The sequence below is a fragment of the Sminthopsis crassicaudata genome, chromosome 4 (assembly GCF_048593235.1).
Source record: "Sminthopsis crassicaudata isolate SCR6 chromosome 4, ASM4859323v1, whole genome shotgun sequence".
Classification (NCBI taxonomy): domain Eukaryota; kingdom Metazoa; phylum Chordata; class Mammalia; order Dasyuromorphia; family Dasyuridae; genus Sminthopsis; species Sminthopsis crassicaudata.
In genome coordinates this window covers 337,142,328-337,162,429 of record NC_133620.1, presented here as the reverse complement: position 1 = coordinate 337,162,429, position 20,102 = coordinate 337,142,328, and the positions used below count along the sequence as shown (strand labels likewise).

At 34.6% G+C, this 20,102-nt stretch overlaps 1 protein-coding gene across 1 annotated transcript in view; it reads left to right on the top strand.

Moving 5' to 3' along the window:
* The window catches only part of RNF157 (ring finger protein 157), a 115,199-nt gene that overhangs the window by 76,328 nt on the left and 18,769 nt on the right, over positions 1-20,102 (top strand). Inside the window, exons 3-7 of the mRNA XM_074264747.1 lie at positions 5,404-5,492; positions 14,942-15,088; positions 15,493-15,610; positions 18,538-18,604; positions 18,932-18,975. Of these exons, the coding sequence (XP_074120848.1) occupies positions 5,404-5,492; positions 14,942-15,088; positions 15,493-15,610; positions 18,538-18,604; positions 18,932-18,975 (465 nt within the window). The remainder of the gene's footprint in view (positions 1-5,403; positions 5,493-14,941; positions 15,089-15,492; positions 15,611-18,537; positions 18,605-18,931; positions 18,976-20,102) is intronic.

Here is a 20,102-nt window from a genome sequence, read left to right as displayed (position 1 = left end):
TCAAATTGATCAAAAACTCAAATTCAAATTTTTGAATCATCCTCAATATCTGGGTACATGACAGTGGTTTTTTTTCTCTCTCTTTTTTTTTCTTTTTCCTGTCTATTTCTTCTTCTCCTTTTTTTTCTTATTTTGCATTTGAATTTTAAATAAACAAATGCAAAGTTTGGGAGGGGAGAAGAAAAACTGAACCCGATATCTTTTCCCTGCCCCTAGATCCTTCCCTTTTCATAACTTCCTCATTACTGTCAAAGATACCAGTCCTCTCACTCCCCTAGACTTTGCCACCTAGATGCCATCCTCAACCACTCACTATCATACCTCCCTCCCTTCTTTTCCTATCTGTTGCCCAGTCCTGTAAGAAACACTTTTGCACCACCACCACTCTGGTACAGGCCTTCATTACTTCACCATGGGCTGTTGCATAGTTGGTGTCCTGGGTTCTTTCCTCACTCCAGTGCACCTTCCATTCAGCTGCACAATTGATCTTCCTAAAGTACAGGTCTGGTTATGTCATCCTCTTACTCAATAGACTCCAGTGTATCCTTTTTAAATATGAAACCCTCCATCTGACTTTTAAAGCCCTCCATAACCTGGTCCCCTTCCATCTTTGTAATTTTCTTATACTTGACTACCTCTCATATAACTTTCAATCCCGTGATACTGATATCCTGACTATTTCTCAAATAAGATACTCCATCTCTTACCTTCAGTCATTTTCCCTGGATGTCCCCATGCCTAGAATTCTCTTCCTCTTTTTCTCTACTTGTAGGCTTCCCTAGCTTCTTTCAAGTTTCAGCTAAAGTCTAACCTTTTGCAAGAAACTTTCCTAGTCTTCCTTAATCATAGTGCCTTCCCTCTGTGCATTAGCTCTGATTTATCTTGTAATATGTCTTGTTTTTTATATTGGTGTTTGACTGTTGTCTCCCTCTTAGATCATGAGCTCTGTGAGAGCAAGGATTGCTTTTTGTTTGTTTTGCTGTTTGTCTTTCTTTGTTTCCTCAGGACTTAGCATGCTAACACTCAATCGGTGTTTAATAAATGCTTGCTAAGTTTGTATTTGCTTAGTTTTGAGCACGTAGGAGGCATTTGCGTTCTGACTCAACTTGATTTTGGACACTTTAAATCACTGAACAATGTGAGTTGCTATCATGATAAAGTATAGATCTGCCTTTATACTTTGGGGCACTAGATGGCTCTCATGAGTCAGCCAAAATATGCTTCTTTAGGCCAAGTAACTTACTGTCTTGGACCTACCAGAACGTAGCTAGCATCCCTGGGATCTGGGCCAGGCTTTTTGCCAGTGTAGATACTGCACTATAACTCTAGAGGAGAGCTGTACTGAAACATGCTATTAATCAGATGCCAGTTCTCTGCTATAATCCTGGCTCTCCTTTCTAAGTTGAACTAAGATCCCCCACTTGTACTTTGAAAATAAAGTAGTGGAGATAACCTGGAAGACCTAGAAACACCTTCTGTAAAATAGATTTGAATATCCTTGGCCAGGTTTGAATTACAAATAGCAGCACTTCAATTCCCTTTACCACTGCTAGCAATTGTTCTTTTAATATTTCTGTGCCCCCAAAAGACCAGAAGTGCATTTGTTCTTTCTTGCAGTTGCTTATTAGTAGACCCTAATAAAGTAAGTGGATGTGTTAGATGTCCAAGTCAGTAATTCCACAGTTCTTGGGTCCTCTCGTTCATGTGCCATCATAACAACAGTTGTAACTGAAATGATGTGGTTATTTGAATGAGAATGGTTCTGGAACTTTAGCTCTATTTTTGCAGTTATTTGTGATCCATAGCCATTTAATCCCAGAACAGGTTAGGATATCCAAGTACTTCCAAAGCCTTAAAAAACTGAAGCAAGTTTTCTTCTGGTGATTTAAGTCATACAACTAATTGAACACTGTCCTTATACCAAACTGTTTTTTAGAATACCACTTGTGGGTAGAACCTCCTGTAAGATCTCTGTAGCAATCTGTGTGGGGCTTTCTGTATGTTGGGGTTTTTTTTTCCTGGGGGAAAAAAAAGGTTTTGGTTTTCATAGATAGGCACTGGCAGACCATAGGTTAGCAGTGACTCAAATCTCACTAAGCTAACAAGGTTATTTCTGATGCCTTTCTCTCCTCCTGGGTCTATAAAATTGGACTGATTAAAATGACTTGAGTGTCTCTCCAAAATGAAGGCACCGACTTAAAGGATTTGGGCCATAAGCTACTGAGCAGACCTGCTTTCATCTATTTTGTTCAGTAGCCTTCACATAAAACTTGTCCTTATTATGAAAAAAGAGGTTACCACTGAAGAACTCCAGAAGTTGTATATAGTTTGCTCTTTGTAACATTCTTATAGCCTATTCATCTCCAACCTGATTCATAGGAAGCAGATAAGAGATATACTATAAATGTACATACAGCTGAGTGTGAAAGATTGGGACCTATTTTATAGATGGTTTGTCTCTATCCTATTCTGGGTTTTTTTGGTGGGATTATGGCACATTTTATGAAGGAGTAAGAGAAGAATAATGCTCCCTCATTACCAGCCTAGCTCTCTCAAGACATCTATGCTAGCACCAGAAAGAGTTTAAATCTATTTTAACTCATTACCACTTATTCCCTTATTCTGTATACTTTCAGACTGGTAAAATCACAATGTCTAAACTATAAGAACGAAAGCAGAAAAATCTATGATTGTAGGTTGAAGAAACACTTATTAAATATTAACGCTAGTGAGGGAATGACTGTATAGCACTCCCTTTGGGCTATCTCCCTCCAAAAAAGGCCATTTTGACAGTTTCTTGGATATCCTGAGTAGCTACTTCTAAAATTATAGTGCATAAATCCTCACCAGTATATTTATTGTTAATAATTAGCCAGGAGACATTTACTATGAAGGCCACTTTACTGTCTACTCTATAACTAAAAGGAGGAAGCAGCTTGCAGGAACAGGACCAAGTGGAAGCAGAGAATAGAGTTAGCTAAAGAGAGGTAGCCTTGGCAATCTAGAATTGAACATTAGGGAGGAGCATAGCCTGGACATCTCACTGAGCACCCTGCTGAGCAGAGATGCTACACCCAGGTGGACCTAGGTTAAGACTTAATAAAGAGAGAAAGGAGTTTGGGGACTCATCATTGTCCCAATGGGGCAGTGCTACAATTAAGTTGTCTAAGCCATATGTGTTACCTCTGTCTGCCTGATTACCACTTAAATCCCTTTTGCTCAGTATTTTTTTTTTTTTTTTTTTTTTTCCCTGAGGCTGGGGTTGTGACTTGCCCAGGATCACACAGCTGGGAAGTGTTAAGTGTCTGAGACCAGATTTGAACTCTGGTCCTCCTAAATTCAGAGCTGGTGCTCTATCCACTGCGCCACCTAGCTGCCCCACTCAGTATTCTTATAGATGCTTTGTGTATTTGTGGAAAGTATATTCCAGGATTATGGAGAAAATACTGTATAGCTGCTGTTCTGAACTATCCCATTTTGGTAAATGCGTTTGCTAAGAATTCTCTCTTGAGTCTGCAATCAGCTGCATTCTCTACTGATACTTGTCTTTCTTCTGGAAGCTGCTCCCTACTTCTTGTGACAAAGTAGACAATGAATGAAGAAAGTGGTGTTTCAATTCATTTTTCAGCCTTGATAGTTCCATCTCTAAGAATCTTTGTCAACAATAATATTTGAAAAAAGTGGATAAGTTCAATGAGAAGCAATAAGGCACTCAGGTAATAATAATATGCTTAATTGGATGTGGAAAAGTAAAAAGAGTATTTGTCTCTGTGAGGAAATTTTATTCATCTTTAATTCATTTAGGCAAGGTATCTACTGCATACAATACTATATACATCCTTAGGGAGGATATAGAAGTATATATAAAACAAGATCCTTGCTCTTTAAGGTTTATAATCTAGTAATTTCCTTTAGAATCACATAAGGAAAAGATCTTGCTTCCTCCCACCCCTTCAAAAAAGGTGACAAACAGGATCAGGGAACTTTGAGCAGATTCTCAGCTGAGAACCTATTTTTATTTTGTTTTGGGCCCTGAAATCAAAGATCACTTCTTTGAAAGTATATTTAAATTTTATAGAATTCTTCTAGCAAAAATTATCCATTATATTTATGTTCTTCCTGTGATCTGAGTAACTTGAGAGATCCCATCAGTGATTTATCATTTCAGATCTTATCCTCAAAATTTAAAAAAAAAAAAAAAAAAAGTTGGTTGGGAGGGCAGAGAATTTTAAAATTCTTTTCTTTTTTAAGACCTTTATCCTTGTTTAACTCAAGTAACAATTGTAAATAAATATTTCTTTTGCAGAAAACTCCCAGTTAAACTGTATTAAAATGGAGATTTGAAGTGTGAATGTCAATCATCTTCTACTACCATCCCCAACAAAGAATAATACAAAAGTTATTCCTATGACTTCAGTGTATAATATTTTAAATTTGGTATCATGTTTTACTTGCTTTGTCATGTTTTGCTTAAGCTAATATTATTTTGTAAGAACATTATTATTACTATTGTTTATTGTTGGAATACTGGGAAATTGGAAGGAATATCTCTTCTCAGGGTATTACTGTCAGTTTAGATTTAGGATTAAAAGATTGTCATAAAGCCCACAATCCAAGCTAATTGAGAGTTGATTAGCAGATGTATCCATTAGGATTTTATCTAGGGCCATTCATGAAATATGATACGAAAAAAATGTATAGAATTTTATTAGATTTGAATACAACATAGTTTACTTCTCTCTCTAACATGAGTTAAAGATGGATATAAAATATATTTTTTTAATATCAGTAGTTATGGAAAGAGTATGGCCTGCTAAATTTAGAAATACTAATTAACATATGCACAACTATGAATACGCATACTAATGTGTTCAATTTTAAATAAATTTATCATTTTTTCTTCATGTTTTCCATTCTTGTTTTCCCTCTGTTATCACTAATTCAGATCTCCAACATCAGAGATAAAAACCAGCAGAAAATAGTTAAGGCAGTAGTGAAGAAAGAGGATGAAGATCACCACAGATCTTTGCCTCCTTCAAAAATAGCTACTGACCCACATATTTGAAGAACATAGCTTTTTTATGGTCAGCTGAAGGCAAAATCTTTACTTTGCTATTTGAATACCTCAGCTTTGTACACACTATTATGGTTCCCTTTATATGCAGTTCTTAAATTCCTAAGGCATCATGTGGCATCTCTGAAGGAAAAGACATATGTGTCTGGCTCTGACATCTGAGGTCAGATTGAAAAGCTTTTCATGATTAACTTAGCCATAGTGTTTCACTAAGGCATTTGGAACTTCAGGAGTCTGTTTTGATTAATTTTCCAAGTTTTGAACTAATGCACAGTGACCCAAATAAGCTTTTTAACCAAATTTTCTCTCTTGTTTTGTCTTCAATACAGTTTCCTTATGCGGCCCCACCTCCCCAAGAACCTGTGAAGACACTGAGAAGCCTAATCAACATCCGAAAAGATACCCTAAGGCTAGTAAAGTAAGTTCTAAAGTGTGATAGGGTTGGAGGTCTAAGTCTTGAAATGGGGACAGATGGTTCACACAAAAGATTTAGAAAGGTGCTTTTGCCCAGACCCAAAACTTGATCTCGTGTCTTTACAAGTATGTTCTGTTCCCGGAATAGACAACAGCCCTTTAGTATTGTGACCAGGTACCTAAGTAGCTAAAGTTTTCAGTTTTTGTGAAGAACTTCACAAGTATTTATCAGTAAATTAATATCCTCCTACACTCTTAAAAATGAAAACAGGGCCCTGTTATCTCATTTTACAGGTGAGAAAACTGAGTTAGGTGACTTGTGCAGGGCTCTCACAGAGAATTAGAAATGAGAAATCCTAAGTCTATCGTTTTTATCTTAATATATACTTATGAGATTTTCTTTTATTACATATGTTCTTCTTCTGAGAAAATCAGTGTGCTAGGTAGGCTATTTAAATCATCATCATCATTAATACTTATTTAATTGCTTTCACTCATGTCCATGAGAGCAAAATTACTAAAGTGAAACTGCTCCCAGTGCATCATACATGCTATGGTTGTGCAGCTACAGGGCCAGCTCTACCTCACTTGTTCCTTGGGGATTCTCTTCTGGTGACGGCAAATGCAGAATTATCAGAACTGCCTGGATGGGCAAGGACGGCATGACTCTGATTATGGGACTGGAGGGTCGGTTATTCTCATGATCATTTTTTATCTCTTTAAGGAAAATATTTTACCCTTAAGCATATTGCCAGCTGCTTCTCTATCTTTAGATATCTCTCAGTTACATCCCTAGGGCCAACTCCCAGGATGAAGGAACCAAGGCCATGCTTCAGAACAAGCTGCAACGGGCTTCTAAAGTACACAGGGGAGTGAGTTGCAGGAACAAGCTGAGCCAAGATATATAATAAGGCCTCAGGAGGCTACCAGCCATCAGCTACTCAATTTATAGAATGATAGACTCACAGATTTAGACGGGACCTCTCACATCATCTAGGCCAGCCCATGCCTGGGTAGGAGATTACACAAAGCACTTCTGACTAACTACTTGTCTAGATTCCATGAAGTAAAAGCTCTCCAGTAGTGGAGAATTCTACCTGCTCAGGCTCTCCCTTCCCCCTTTGGGACTGAAATAACATGAAAGTTTTTCAAGTCTAATCTTCCTGCCTGACCTACTAACCCTTTAAAGTGCTCTAAGAAAACCATACTAGTCCTCAACTAAGTTTTACTTCTTGGGGCTAAATATGCCAACTTCTTTCAATCATTACATGGTTTTGAGTTCTCATCATCTTGGTTATTCTTCTCTGTGCTCTTCAATGCCTTCCTAAAATTTGATACCTCAAAATATCATAAAGAAGAAAGGACTTAGCTGGACAACATTGTTCAGAGTTGTTCTTCTATTAGTAATAGCAAAACATTGGAAGCAACATACTCACACACACACATATATATGTATATATAACTATTAGCAGTACTCTAATGTATAGTGCTGAGATTAGGTATATGTATAAATTATAATATATATATAATGTTTTATATATATGTATATATATAATAGTTATATGTATGTTACTATTAGCAGAATACTAATGTATATTGCTGAGAAGAGCTAAGACTAGCTTAGTTATTTATAAGCATATACATATCTATCTCAGTTATTATTGCACAATGTTGCTATTATATATACAATGTTCTCATTCTGTTTACTCAGCATTAATTTATATAAGTTTTTCCAAATTTTTCTGAAATCTGCCTGCTCATCACTTATAGAGCAATATTATTTCATTTCATTCATATACCACAACTTGTTTAGCCATTCCTTGATTGATGGACATCCCCTGAATTTCCAATTATTTTCTACCAGAAAAAAAGAGCGGCATTTTTGTAAATGTTTTTTATGTTTGTTCTTTATCTTTTTTGGAGATAACAGACTTAGTAGTGGTATTTCTAGGTCCATACACTAAGTCATATTTTGTTGTTGTTATTATGAACTTGATAAACATGAACATTTCCTTATAATATGAAGCACAAAAAAGTGGAATATATATGATATCATGAAAAGGTATATATTAAATTTAACTTGGTATTTCTAAACTGCTCTGATTGTCTATGTCTCCTTCTGCTCTTTGGTCTCTATTTTTAATGTGTCATTGATGCTATTTTCTTTTTCTTTTTTAATCACTATCATTACATCCCAACTCTTCTTTTAACTCTTCTCCCTCTCCCCCACAAGGGTCCTCCCTTATTAAAAATATTTACCATCAAACAAAACAAATCTACAATTGGTCACTGAAAACTGAAAAATTTATACACTTGAATATGTATGCCTCATTCTGTTCCTCTAGCTCAATACCTCTCCACCAAGAGTCAGGAAGCAGGAATCATCAGTCAACTAGTTGTGAGTCATTAAAGCCTTTCAGAGTTGTTTTCCTTTACAATGTTGTCATATTTTGTTCTCCTAGTTATGCTAAATCATTCTGCATCAATTCATACAAGTCTTCCCAGGTTTTTCTGAAACTGTCCCTTTTATCATTCCTTAAGGCATACAAATATTCCATTACATTCATGTACTATATAATTGGCCTAGCCATTCCTTAATAGATGGGCGTTTGCTTTGCTTCCAGTATTTTGCTGAGATAAAAAAGTGTTATAAGTATTTCTGAATACATAGAGATTTTTTCCTTTTTATATCTTTGGAGTATATTCCTCATGGTGATACTGTGGATCAAAGATCTTATATAATTTAATTACATAGGGGGTATAGTTCCAAATTGCTTACCAGAATGGTAAGATTAATTCTCATCCCCATTATTTACAGATGCTATTTTCCTTTCTTGTCATCTTTGTCAGTCTGTTTGGTGTGGGGTAGAATTTTCAGGTTGTTTTAATTTGCATTTTAAAAATTAATGATTTACTGCTTTAACATATTTAACATGTATTGGACTACCTGCTATCTAGGGGAGGTGGTGGGGAAGGAGGGGAAAAGTTGGAACAGAAGTTTTTGCAAGGGTCAATGTTGAAAAATTACCCATGCATAGGTTTTGTCAATAAAAACCTATAATTAAAAAAAGAAAAAAAATTAATGATTTAGAGTATTTTTAATGTGGTCTTTGATAATTTTGATAATTTTTTGATAGTGGTCTCTTGAGGATGGCCAGTTTTTGATAGTCCTTTGAGAACTGCCTTTGATTATTTGTCTATTTGGGAATGGGTCTTATTCCAATATATTTCCATTTTTTTTTTTATTTCTTGATAGAGATAGGGATTAAACCTGTGATTTCATTGATATAGGGAACTTCTGGACAAAAAAAAAGTTTAATGCATCTTCTCTATACTTAATCTTAGAGTTGTCTAATATCTTGATAGCTTATATAGCAGAACTTTAAAATGTTTACTTTTTTACTAGAAAAATTTACTATGAAGTTTTTCCCCAAGTTTAATATTTTACTTCTAATTAACACTGCATTGATTTTATATGTGACTTTAAAATTTTTTAATCAAAATTTTCCATTTTGTCATCTCTGAATTTCTTTATTTGTTGTTTAACTTTCTTTATCAGTAGTTATAAAAGTGTCTCTTTCTCTGATCCTCTATTTCACCTATTATATGTTTCTTTTATATTTAGATTTTATTTCCATTTGGAATTTATTTTGACATATGGTATGAGATGTTGGCCTAAGCCTAATTTTTGTCAGATAGCTTTTTTATTTTCCCAGTAGTTTTTGTTGAATACATTGTTGAGTGCATACCCCAGTAGTTTCAGTCCTTGAATTAAAAAAAAAAACAAAAAAAAAAAAAAACACTATGCTCAATTGCTTTTGGGTCTTAAGTTAATTTGTCCAGTGTTTATCTTTTCTACTTATTTTAACCAATGCCATTATTTTTTGATGATTATTCCTTGGTAATAAAGCAAAAACTTTGTTGAGGCCAAAACCCCTTCCTTCCAACATTTTTCAACTATTTCCCTTGAGATTCTTGATCTTTTTTTTTTCTTCCAAACAAATTTCATTATTATTTTTTTCTAGTTCTATAAAAAAGTCTTAGTATGGTACTAAATCTGCAAATTAATTTAGGTAGTACTCTTATTTTTATTATATTGGCACAGCCTAAGCATTAATAATTAATACCTTTTCAATTATTTACATCTGTCTATTTCTGGAAAAATGTTTTGTTGTTGTATTCATAAATTTCCTATATGTGTAGGAAGTCTTCAAGATAGTTTATAAATTCTGTAATTATTTTAGAAGTATTTTTCTGTCTCTCTATTATTTCCCTTCTAATTATCTCTTCCTGCTAGTTTTTGTTGGTAATATACAAAAGGCTGATGATTTCTGCATATTTATTTATATTTTGCCACTTTACTGAAGTTATTGCTTCATTTAATTTTAGTTTAATGTTTAGAATTCTCTAAGTAAACCAAATCATCTACAAAAGCAGTTGTTTTATTTCCTCTTCGACTATTCCTATTCCCTTAATTTCCTTATTTTATTACTATAACTAACCTTTCTTTTTAAAATAATTTTTATTTATTTTTAACATTCTTTTTTTAAATTTTGAGTTCTAAATTTTCTCTCTCCCTCATGCCCCTCTCTACCCAGTAAGTAGGCAAGAAATGTGATATCATTTATACATGGGAAATCATATAAAACATTTCCATACTAACAATGCTGCCTGAAAAAAAAATCTAGAAAAAAAAAATGAAATTTTTTTTTGCTTCAATCTGCCATCAGATTCTATCAATTCTCTTTGGAGGTAGTTTTTTAGCTAAAATTTCTAAAACTATATAAAATAATAGTAGTGGACACTTTTACATCTGATCTTATTGGAAAGGCCTCAGAAATATATCTCAATTATATTGATAATGTTTGCTCTTGGTTTAAAATAAATGCTATTTACTATGTTAAGAAATGGTCATTTTATTCCATTGTTTTTAATATAAATGGGTATTACATTTTGTTGAAAAGTTTTTGTAATCTGTTGATATAATCATGTATTTGTTGTTATTAATATAGTTTGTAATGTTCAAAGTTTTTCTCATCTTGAAGCAACATTGAAATCTTTGTACAAATCTAATTTTGTGAATGTACATAATTTTTTAAATTTGTTGTAGCAATATGAGGTTCTACTTCCTGCCCATTATGTTGACAAAGATGACAGAAAAGTAAAGTTATAATTGTTGGGGAGAGCATTAGGAGGCAGTATTCTTTCTGGAGCTCTGAAATGGTCCCAGAAAACAATTTGCAACTATATCCAAACTCACTAAACTGTGACTTTGGGAATTAGGAGACTGTTGAATTTAACACTCTTCCATCTGTCCCCCCAAAGAAAGAAAAATAAAAAATAGCATTTATATATACAAAGTAGAAAAAATAAGAATATTATATTTGAAGCAGCAAATCTCTAAAATGTATAGCTTTTCCTTTTAAGATAAATTTTAAAATTCAATTATAACTTTCAAAGCAGTCCTGCTTCTCTTTTTTCTTCTGATTTTCCTTTTGTACTCTGCACACTTTTAAAAATTGTTTAAATGTCCCTTTTTTTTCTTCTTATTTCTTTTTTTGCCAATCCTTTCCTGCCCCAAATTTCAAAAAGGAAAAAAAAATCTTTATAACAAATATGCATAATTAAGCAACATATATTCCCATGTTAGCAATACCTGAAAATGTATGTTCTCATTGATTATTGGTATTCTAGAATCATGATTGATCTTTTGACCAATTATTTGATTCAAATGCTGATATTGATGGCATAGCAGCACTTTTTGTTGTGATGAAGCATTGGGTACAAACTGAGTGACCAACAATTGGGAAATAGCTGAATATATTATTAAATTTGGATGTAATAGCATAATACTGTGCTGTAAGAAATGACAAAAGATATAATTTTGTATGGAAATCTGGACAGATTTGTATGAACTGGGCAAAGTGAAGGGAATAGAGGAAAAAATAGGAAATAAGAATTTATAATGCTAGTTCTATATAGTGCTATAGTTACAGGCACTTATAGTTAAGCGCTTTGCAAATATTATCTTATTTGATTCTCACAATAGTCCTTTGAAGTAGGTACTATTATTATTCCCATTTTACAGATGAGGAAACTGAGACAGAGGTCGTTATTTACACAGGGTCACACAGCTAGTAAGTATTTGAGGCTGAATTTGAACTTAGGTATTCCTGACTTCAGGCCCAGATTTCTATCCACTGCACTATCTAGCTACCTCAGGGTTGAGGTTCTGCCTGAGCAGAATCAGGAATTATTATTGTTGAGTTGTTTTAATTATGTCTAACTCTTCATGATCCCATTTGGAATTTTCTTGGCAGAGATACTAGAGTGGTTCCTTATCCAGATCATATTACAGATGAGGAACTAAGGCAAACAAAGTTAAGTGATTTATCTACTATCACACAGCTAATAAGTGTCTGAACTCATAAGAATGTGTCTTCCTAATTTCAAGCCCAGTGCTCTATTTACTGTATTTCTTAACTGAAGAATCATGAAAAATTCATTTTTATGACAACATTGCAAAGAATAAGATTTTTGAAAAACTTATGCACTTTGTGGCTAGTCATGACTTCAAAAGACCAGTGTTGAGTCTAGCCTTTTGGTTGAGAGATGCTAGATAATACAAAATGAAACATACATTTTCAAATGAGAGAGAGATTTAAGTTTTGTTGCTTTACTATACACATTTGCTGGAAAAAAAATGTTTTATTGGGAAGGATAAGAAGAAGTTGTAGAGAAAGGTGGAGAGGTGATATAAAAAAAGGAGAAAAGAAAGTCAATGAAAAACATTTATGAAATACATAGAAGAGATTGGAAATGCAAACAAAGAGTTGTTAGTAGTACTATAATGATTTAATATATCTTTTTGGAAAAGCGGTAATAGATTCATGATTTCATATACAATTCTCTTTATAATCTTCTTTGAATGTAGAAATGCTTATGTGTGGTGATAATTTTGTAACTTAAGATCTAGATTTTTGCTAATATTTTATTCACTGTTCTTGCATTGTTCTTGCAGTCGTGTTCTGTTGTTTTCTTTCTCTATTTTATCTCTTCTTGGTTAGGTTTCAGAAAGATGTTTGTCTTATAAAAGGATTTTGACAGGATCTCCCCATTATTTTACACAGTTTAAAAATATTGTACTTAATTATTCTTTTTATTTGACCAGAAAGCTATGAATTTTGGTTTTAACATTCCTGGATATTTTCAATTTGGGTTTTCTTTCAAGAGGGTATTAATGGATTCTTTATTTTTTAACATTGCCTCTGGGCAGTTTACTGCCCAGTTTTATGATTTCTTGAAAATGTTTGGGTATTGTTTTTTTTTTTTAATCAGAGTCCAGTGATTCTTAACTTATCTCTCATTGACCTGTTTTACATGTCAGTTGTTTTTAATAGTCAATGACTTATATTTTCTAATTTTTTTCAATCTTTTTACTTTATTCTAATATTTCTTCTTACATGTGGAATCATTGCATTCTAATTACAATATTCTCTTTTTTAGGATATTTACTTGCATAAAGCTTTCTCCCTTCTGTGTTAATTAATTCTCCTTATAATTTTTTCTTCCAAATTGCTTATTTCAATTCTAATTTAATTTTTTAATTATTATTTCACTTATCCTGCCATTCTTGTCCTTTTTTTCCTTTCTTCTTTTTCCTTTGTTCTTCTAGTGAAGTTATTCATTTTTATCTGCCTTTTAGACTTCTTTTTATTTACATCATATTTATTGATTTTGTTTGATATCTTCTGCTGTTTACTCCACATTTTCTCAGGGACAGTCTCACCCCCAGCACTTGTAGGCTTCAGGTCCATTTACTGGCTTTGGGGCTAACATTCTTAGTATATAACTAACTCCCTTTCTCAAGCACTGCTGCATCTTTTTCTGAAGTTTTGAATTGAATGAAGGTTCTAACTTGTTTTTCTCTTTGGTTTACTTTGTTATTCTGTTTGGGATGATTTTTAGACATTTGCTGGAATATTTCTTTTTTTTGAGAAACTGGTTAACTATAGGGTCACATTGTCATCCTTAACACTGTGAAATGAATTGTTTTGTTTTTGGTGTTGGGGACAAAACCCAGAAATCTCTACTTTGGATACCAGCTGCCTTTTCTTGGGGAGGGGTGGAGGTCTGGGTTTGCAACCCAAAAGAAAAAGCTTCTTCTGGGTCCTTGTCATCCAGGGGAGAAGGAGTTAGTAGAAGGCTAGAAGGCTCTTTGCAGTGCCCAGAGATATTTTCCTTTTAAGAGGTCAAGCAAGGAGTAGGGACTGAAGAGGGCACCCACAGTCCCAAGTTGTCATTTCTATCCAGATAGGATAGTGGTAGAGCTTAGGCGAAGAGAAGAATGCACTTTCTGTTCCTGAGGCAGTCTCCTCACCAGGTCCTAAATCATGGTATTCTATATAGTAGAATATTATGGTATCATAAAATTAATAATAGTGAATTCTGTAGGGAAATGTCTAGTTCTTTCATATAAGGTTGCTGTTGTGTGAAATTCTCAGGACTAGACATTTTCTACAACTATATAAGAAAAAGAAAAGAAAAGAACAAAAGAAACCAAGCCAGATGTGGCAGAATTTCAGGCAGACTTGGAACAGAACATTGAATTTGCTTGCTAGTTTTTTTTTTTAATTCTTTTGATTATTCCTTACTAAAGGTTGAGGGTAAAGGAGGATGTTATAAAATTTTGTTTCTTATTTCATATATGTATTTATTTTTTCCATGGATTGTGACTTTTATAATTAAAGAAGTTTTAAATAAAATGTTTCCACAGCCAAAAACAGTGTTCCAGATGTGGCCTAACCTGTTACCTTCCTTCTGTTGAGCATTAAGCTTATGGCAATGCAGGCTAAGATATGATTACTTCTTTTAGTTATCATGGCCAACTATTAATTCCTTCTATTACAATAAAAATAAAATTAATTCTATTGCTTAACCTCTTCTCCCTTAACCTTATATTTATGAAGCTGAATTTTGAACCTATGTGTTGGGCTTTATATTTGATTCAGCATTTTATTCAGATTTCTCACTTTGTATAAGGATAACTTAGGTTTTTAGATATAATGCTAACTGAGACCATGTTCTCCATATCTTCTGGCAAGATGGAAAGACATTCAATATGGATATAGCAGTAGACTGTATGCTTTTTGTCAAAAGATCAGCTTCTGTAAGTTTAGCCCCAGCAACAATTCACCAGTCCATCTGTGAAAGCCTAGAATGGTGGCAATACCCACACTAGCAAATCAGGGATCCTTTTATGTTTATCCCTGTTGAATTTAATTTTTAAAAATTTTGATTGTTTTTATAGTTGCACATGGGTTTATTTATTGAATGGATAAAGAGAAAATTAAAGTATCTGGCCATTCTGTGAATTCTGGCCTACAACTTAGGAGGCCTGGGGCCCCACATTCTTTTCTGGGGTCTGGGTTCTCATTCTCTGAGGTCTTTTAGGTGCACCGAGGAAGTAAAAACCCCTGGAGAAGAGGTCAGCAAAGCCAAAGTCCACTACAACGTAGAGTTCACATTTGACACTGATGCCCGGGTGGCAATCACCATCTACTATCAAGCCACTGAAGAATTCCAGAATGGCATAGCCAGGTAAAAAGGGATGTAGACCAGTTAAATAGCCCAGATCCTCTACTATTACTTGTAAGGCATTTTACTTCCTGGCCAAGATCTACTTCCTAAAGGCAGACCTGCTCTTTAATTTTTTTTTACCTTTTTCAGTACTATCTTGGTTCAGTGCAAAATAGCAGTATGACTTCTTATGTCATCTAGATGATGTTAGACACTTAATCATTCTTTCTGAGGGCATACAGGTTAAGGAGAAAATTCTATGGCATAACCAGCGAAGGCAAAGGAAACTTGTGATAAAGCAGGTTCTGTCCTTTAAGTACCATGGGTTGGGACTAAATATCATTAAAAACCAAAATGAAAGAGAGAGAAATTTCAACTATGTCTGAGCAAGATGCTAACTTTGACCCCCCCCCTCTGATCTATAGCTACATCCCAAAAGACACCAGCCTTCAGTCAGAGACTGTGCACTATAAGAGAGGAGTGTGTCAGCAATTCTGCCTGCCCTCTCATGCTGTTGATCCGTCTGAGTGGGCTGAAGAGGAGGTAAGCTGTCTCTTGTCTTGGGGATATGAACCATGGGGGAGAATATGGGGATAGCATTTCCTAATGGAGACTCCTGAGTACTCAAGAGCCAACTTGAGCATTGGCTTCTGCAGGTAAGGCATATAGAAGCAAGAAAAAGTTTCAAACATTCCAGCTTTGCTCATGCCATTGGATGCATTTGATTCTGTTACCTGAAGATATATATATATATATATATATATATATATATATATATATATATATATATATATATATATACATATATATATATATATATATATAATATCCTTTTATTGTATCATAATTTCCTTTCATTCCATCTCTCCCTATGTCTTTCCTTTAAAAAATAAAATAAAGCTTTTATTTTATTTTTTATATGATCAAAATTTCTCCTCATATCCACTTCCTTCTCCTTTCCAGACAGTTTCCCTATGTCTTTCTCATTTCTTTTCAACCTATTCTTCATCCTCACAACTTTTAAATTCTCCATCCCTCATTACCTTTCCAGGCCATGTCCCAGACTCTAACCTCACTTTATTATTTCTTTGTCTCAACCCTGTAATTAACAGTTCAACTCCAGCCTGTCTCTTTTCAGATCTCTTGAACTATCACTATTCTTGTTTTGTCAGATTCCAGCCCAACCTTGGCCTCCCTGCCTCCTCTCCTAACCATGCATTGTTGAATGAAGCTGGAGGAAATGAGGCCCTGAACCAAGTGGGTCCAGTACAGATTTAAGTAATCTAATCTCACTGGGCCCTCACCATAGCAAGACAGTCCTTTCATTCCTCCCTGATTAATACTCTTTCCCATTTCCACAAAAACTATTTCAAATTTCTTCTTTTCTCCCCACTTACCATACTGTCCTCTCTCTTTCTGCTGAGAAAATAGAAACATTTTGCCATGAACCCTTTTTTCCCCTTCTCTGTATTTTAAAATCTCTAGAATCATTCCTCATTCTTCCTTCCTTTACTTTGTGTCTGTCTTCTCTAAGTTCAACCTCTTTTCATACATTTTATGCCAGCCCATCTTCTCCAGTAAATTATCCCCAACAATCCTTTTAGATCTTAAATCTCTTATATCTATTAGTTCTCCCCCTACTACTTAAAAATACATGTCTTGTCCAAGCCTGAAAAATCCTTCACCAGACCTTTGATCTTCTCAAGCCATCATTTTTTATTTTTCTTCCATTTCTTAGCCAAACTTCTAGAAAAATCTATATACTTATACAAATTATCTCAATTTCCTCTCCTCTCATTTTGCAAATCTCTGTAGCCTACCTTCCAATCTCATCACTCAACTGAAACAACTCCTTCCAGAATTACCAGTGTTATGACCGTTTCTGCATCCTCTTCCTTCATCACTTCTTTATAGAATTTGACATTTTTTTCCCTAGATATTCTCTAGAGACTCACTGGGTCTTTATGACACTGATCTCTCTTGGTTCTGCTTCTCTCTGTCTGATCATATTTTCTGTCTCTTTTGCAGGCTCATTATCCATCTCACACCCTTAATTCTGGCTTTATCTTCACACTCCTATTCAGGGTGGTCTTCCTTTCTCTCTCTACATTTTCTCAAGAGTGGTCCATAGCAGCTATCATTGGTATAATTATCTTCTCTATTTATATCTCTATTAGGTCCTAGTCTCCTAAATTCTAGATTGGTAGGATGCATCGTGGAAATTTCAAACTGGGTTTTCAAAAAGCATCTCAAACTTAGCATGTTCAGAACTGAATTAATGTATCTTTTCCCCAAACCCATTCTTCTTTCAGACTTCCTTGAATAGAGCACCACAGTTATTCCAATCATCCAGGTTGTCAGTTCCAGTGTGTTATATCTAAATCTTCATCCCCTTTCACTCCTCACATCAGTCAGTTGCTAAATCTTGTCGTTTCCATTTCCACAACATTTCACACATATTCCCTTTCTTTATTTATGTTGACTCAGGCCCTTGCACTTCTTACTTAGCCTACGCAGTAACTCTTAATTTGTCTTCCCCCCCCCCCTCAAATCTGTCTCCTTTCCAATCCATACTTCACAGAACTGCCCAAAAGATTTTCCTAAAGTGCATATCTGATCAAGTCACTCCCATTGATCAAAACCCAATTCCATACATAACTCCTTACCTATGGACTCAGTAGTCTCTTAGATTGTAAGTTTCTTAAAGTCAGGGACCATATTTTACCTCTTTTTCTTATCCCAGTTTAGCACAGTGCTAGGCACAAAGTAGGCACTTAATGAATGTTGACTGAGTGAATAATGGCCAAACAGACTTTGCTGTTCCTCACACAGAACAGTTTGTTTCCCACTTCTGTGTCTTTGTACTGAAACTCCTCTATGCCTGGAATGCTCTCCCACTTCACCTCTGCCTCTGAGAATCCTGTTTTCCTCAAAACTTTGTTCAAGTACCATCTTCTAAATGAAGCTTTTCCCAATTCCCTCCACTTGATAGTGCCCTTCCTCCCTCCTAAAAATTTACCTTGTATAGATTTTATATATCCTTATTTGTACATGTAGTCTCACTTAATAAAAACCTTGAGGGCAGGGATTAATGCATTTCTGTCTTTGTATTTCTGACACTTGACACATTGTATGTTATATAGATATATGTATGTGTGTATACATATATATATATATGTATACACACACATATATATGTATGTATTAAGACATAAATATACTTAGTGGGGCTTAAATCCAAAAGAAATTTTTAAAAGAGCTCTTTTTAAAATAGCTAAATTGACTTGTGCAATTAAGGCTATATTGAGTCCTTGGAGAACAGTCCTGAATGATGATGCTGAAGGCTTCTAGATGGGATGTCCCTTTATGATATATTGTAAGAGTGTTTGGCCTAATGTTGCATCTGACAAGTACACTTAAGTGTCTCAACTCCTCAATCTGTGTATTTCTTTGTTGTGCTCACTTTGCAGCTGGGTTTTGACCTGGATCGAGAAATCTACCCAATGGTTGTCCATGCTGTAGTGGATGAAGGTGATGGTACGATGGGACGTGGACTCTCTTTCTATGTATAGTGAGTGCTCTCTTGTGGTAGGTGCTGGCCGCCACAGCTGCTGCTGCCCTAGAGTAGCATGCATTTTTTAAATCATGCAATCAAACAGAGTTTTCTTCATCTTTACTGTCAGAATTTTTTTAAAGGTCCTTAGATTGATGTGACTTGTAGTGTCATATATTAGTCTCTCTCTCACTCCCCCCCCCAATGATTACCTAGAAAGTTCTGGGTTGGGAGCATCATTAGTGAGATAGAGATGTCAGGGTGTGGAATGTGGTTTTTCTTCCTTCTCTTTATATTTTTGTGTCTTGCAGAGCATTTTGGACACTGCCATGTACTTCTCGCTACATTTGAAAAGGTGAGTAAGTAAACCAGCAAGAGTTCTCCTCTTCTTGAATTAAGTATTAATAATCTATTTTCTTGCCCCTCCACAAAGAAGGCCAGTGTCCAGGCTAGCTGAGGTCCAGTAGACCTAACTCTGGGGCTGGCTCTGTTTTTATGTTTTATTGACTATTTCATTTTTGTCCTTATATCTCAAGTGTCTGAAACAGTGTCTTAGAATAACAGGTCCCTCATATTTGGGATTTTAATTTCATTTTATTGATATATTTAATTTATATACTAATTTCATTTCTAAACACATTCCTTCTTTCCTCCTCCCCAAGCTTTTGTTACCTTTATAACAAAGATTTTAAAAGAAAGACTGTTGGGGAGAAAAACTGCTCAATAGAACTAAGCACCACATCATGTCTAACAGTACATGTCATCTTCCACATTCAGGGCTCCTTTGCAGAGAAGGAGGCTGGTACATTTTCTCAGTTCTTCTCCAAGGCCAAACTTGGTCATTTTAATTACAGAGCATTCAGTTTAGGGTTTTTTGTTTTTTCCCATTTACATTGTAGTACATTATTACTAGTCATATTGTTTTCATCCTATTTACTTCATTTTATATCAGTTCATCTAGTTATTTCCATGTTTTTCTGGATTTTTTTACATTATGATGAATTTTTCATTATATTTGTATAGCCTTCATATGAATGTATTGAATTGAATATGCAAGAGTAAATAAAGGAGCAGCTGCTTTGTATTTATAAATTCTTTATTGTTTGTTTTCTATTTATTCTGTATATATTTAATCTTAATGAGTGTTGTAGTGGATAGAAAGCTGACTTTAGTCAGAAAGACCTGGGTTCAAGTCCTGGCTCTAACATAGATTGGTTGTATGACCCCCCCCCAAAATCATATGATCTATCAGTGTTTGATTTTTTTTAAGACGCTTTTAAGGTTTTAGAAAAGGTGCTGATGGTTACCAATACTAAAGAAATCACAAGAAAGCCTTCATCCCTGTATTTATTCTTAATATACTTAAAAACATGGCATCTCTTCTCGCTAGAATGTAAATTCCTCAAGTCAGGGTAATTTCAATCTTTGTATTTGGGTTCTCAGAACTTAGTACAGTACATGACACAGAACAGGTCTTTGTTT